Source organism: Tupaia chinensis, unplaced genomic scaffold, assembly GCF_000334495.1.
Source record: "Tupaia chinensis unplaced genomic scaffold, TupChi_1.0 Scaffold000355_1, whole genome shotgun sequence".
NCBI lineage: Eukaryota > Metazoa > Chordata > Mammalia > Scandentia > Tupaiidae > Tupaia > Tupaia belangeri.
In genome coordinates, this window is record NW_006159850.1 from 14,162,383 (window position 1) to 14,164,990 (window position 2,608).

Consider the following 2,608-nt stretch of genomic DNA (forward strand, 5'->3'; position numbering starts at 1 on the left):
TTTTGGGCCTAGGAAAGCTCGAACTGCCTCGTGGCCATGCCAGCCAAAGCAGGGTCCAGGCAACTTGGGGTCGAGTGGATGCCAGGCAGAGACCAGGGGATGCAGAGCTATGGTCAACTTTATCCTTATAAAGTCTACACCTGAGAAATGCTGGCGGCTTCTCCGGGGTCAGGGTGAACCAGATCTCAGGTGAGGAGTGGGCACCTGCCGGCCCTGGGAGGGCCCTGGGGAAGTGGAGTGCGGCACTCTTGGGACAGGTTTTAGTGCCCTCTGCTGAGAGAGCAGGACTCCCTCCTGCACTTCTGTCCCCAGGGCACGGGTCACCTTACTCCCTGGGATGGGAGTCCGGAGGGGAGGGCCGCCTCTGTCCCTGCACTTACTTCTGGGCTCCAGGGCTCAGGCTGGGTGGGTCTGACACTCCAGGGAGCAGGAGACCCAGGCGGCCATCCCAGCAGGGAAGGTAGCCGCAGGCAGGACTGCTCTGGCAGCTCTGTTGTGCCGTCAACAGGGTGGCGCTCAGAGGGCTGCTTGCTATGGGTGCAGCGCTATGTGCTGAGGTGCCAAGAGCCGTGTGCGCCCCAGCCAGCTGCCACTTTGACACACTCCGCCTGGGTGTTACTAGCAGGCAGTCCTGCCCATCAGCTCCCAGCAATGCCAGCTCTTCTTGCAGAGAGGCCAGAGATGGCTGCTGGGCAAACAGGAGCACCTGTGCGGGTCCTGCGTTGGGGGCAACACTTCAGAGAGCCAGGGTGGGGGCAGCGTGCTTGGGAAGAGTGGCTGGGCCCTGCCTGGGGCGGGGGCACCTGTGCCTTCTCCTCTGCACGCGTGACAGTCACCTTCAGGTGGATTTGGCTGTCAGTACCGGTGTGCCCAGGACACCCACCTGGAGGACAGAGGCAGGACCCACGCTCTGATGCCACAGGCCTGGCCCTCTGCAGCCGGCCTCTCGCCCTGCCTGTCTTCCCCAGTCCGACATGTTGGACATTGCAGAGCATCCCCGGTGACTGCTGTCCCTCCCTCGCTGCCCCCAGTCTGAGGCGGGCTGCCCCCTACCTCACTCCAGCTGGCCAGAGGCTCAGTGCTAGGCCTGGGGCCTGTGCTGGGTAAGGCGAGGCTGGACGCAGGACTCTTACATGTGAAGATGGGGCACTCGATCAGCTGCACCAGCTTGTCCACTTCTGTGAGGAAGTCCACGGTGACCTCCAGGTCCCCACTGGGTGGTAGTCAAGGAGTCTGACCATAGGGCCACACGGCCGGTGTCTGACAGGGCTGGCTGGCCACACCCTGCAACCTTGCAAGCAGGAGGTGGGTGAGGGGGACCTGGGGCTCGAGCCAGCGGTCCAGAGCACTGTGTGCTCCCCACCCGGCCCCACGCCCCGTGCACAGCCTGGTTCTCGCCATGCAGGATGGCACACAAAGGGCCCTGTCTGCTCTCTCTGCTGCCCCACCACCCCGGTGCTCTGGTTCTGCTCCAAAGCCCTCTCCTCTGCACCTCCAGGCTCTGGAAGGCTCTTACCACAGGCCTGGAGCCTGCAGGGCAGGGCTGGGCGGGACACATGTGGCTCCTGCCTGAACGGATGGCCCACCAGCACGGTCTGTGTCAGGCTCAGGTGACCTGTGGAACTGGGGCAGTGGCCTGTCTCTAGGTCACACAAGTGGCCGAAGAAACAAACTAAGATGTAGTAGAGCAGGCCCCTGGGGGCCCAGCAAGGCCGTACCTGGCCCTCCATGGAGGCACCTCACAGCCCCACCTGATCCTCCAGCTCCTGCCCCAGCACCCCCTGAACAGAGAGCCAATCCAGGGTCCCCGCTGGTGTTCACAGACGGGGCTGGTTTGTTTTTCGGTGTCTGAGACAAGCCTGACGGGCAGTGCTCAGGTGCATGTGGGCTCCTTCTGCTCCCCGTGGTGTCTGCTGGACCACCAGGTCTGGCTCTGCAGCCCCCAAAGTCTAGCACCTCAGCTCCAGCCTCCAGGCCTCACCTCGGCCACTGTGGCAGTCCCCCCAGGTCCCAGCTCCCTGGCCTTCTCTCCCAGCACTGCCCAGCAAACTGGGCCTGGCACAAAGAAGGTTGGTGGGAGCTGCAGTGAGCAGGACGCACCTGCCTCCCCCCAGGGCAGGAGCCGGGAGTTCCCCTTGTCCAGACTGCCCAGTTCCACCTGCCAGCACCTGCTGGCCTGGGCCTACCCAGCCCTGATCCCATGTGGAGGTCTCTCTAAGACCAGCTCCACTTCAGGAGGGCCCTAGGCAGTGGCCCGTTAGCTGCCACCAGTGCCCAGTGCCCTCCTGAATATGACCTCAGGGTGCCCCTGCCCGGCAGCCCTGACGTCACAAGGCCTGGAGGCTGAGTGAGGGGTGGGGGCAGGATAGCAGTCCGGGTGGGGAGGGAGCACAGGCCGCCTCTGGCCCTCTGTGGCAGCCAGGGTGGCACACAGGCAGGGGAAGGATACAACTTCTGGATGAGGTCGTAGGCGTGCCGGTAGTTCTGGGTGAGGAAGCAGAGGGACACTGTGGTGACCGGGTTGTGGCACCAGGAGCGGTACAGGCAGCAGAACAGGTTCTGGCTCTCCTGAGAGACGAGGTGGAAGAGGAGCTTCAGGAGAGCCCCC

The 2,608-nt window shown here is 64.0% G+C and overlaps 1 protein-coding gene across 4 annotated transcripts in view; it reads right to left on the reverse strand.

Annotated features, from left to right (window-relative positions):
- The window catches only part of VAC14 (VAC14 component of PIKFYVE complex), a 121,614-nt gene that overhangs the window by 6,480 nt on the left and 112,526 nt on the right, over positions 1 to 2,608 (reverse strand). For 3 of the 4 annotated variants that reach the window (XM_006152660.3, XM_006152661.3, XM_027773513.1), the window contains exon 19: positions 1,134 to 1,213. In XM_006152660.3, the coding sequence (XP_006152722.1) occupies positions 1,134 to 1,213 (80 nt within the window). Of the gene's footprint in view, positions 1 to 1,053; positions 1,214 to 2,608 lie in introns of all 4 variants that reach the window. The other variant, XM_027773514.1, reaches the window with a different exon arrangement.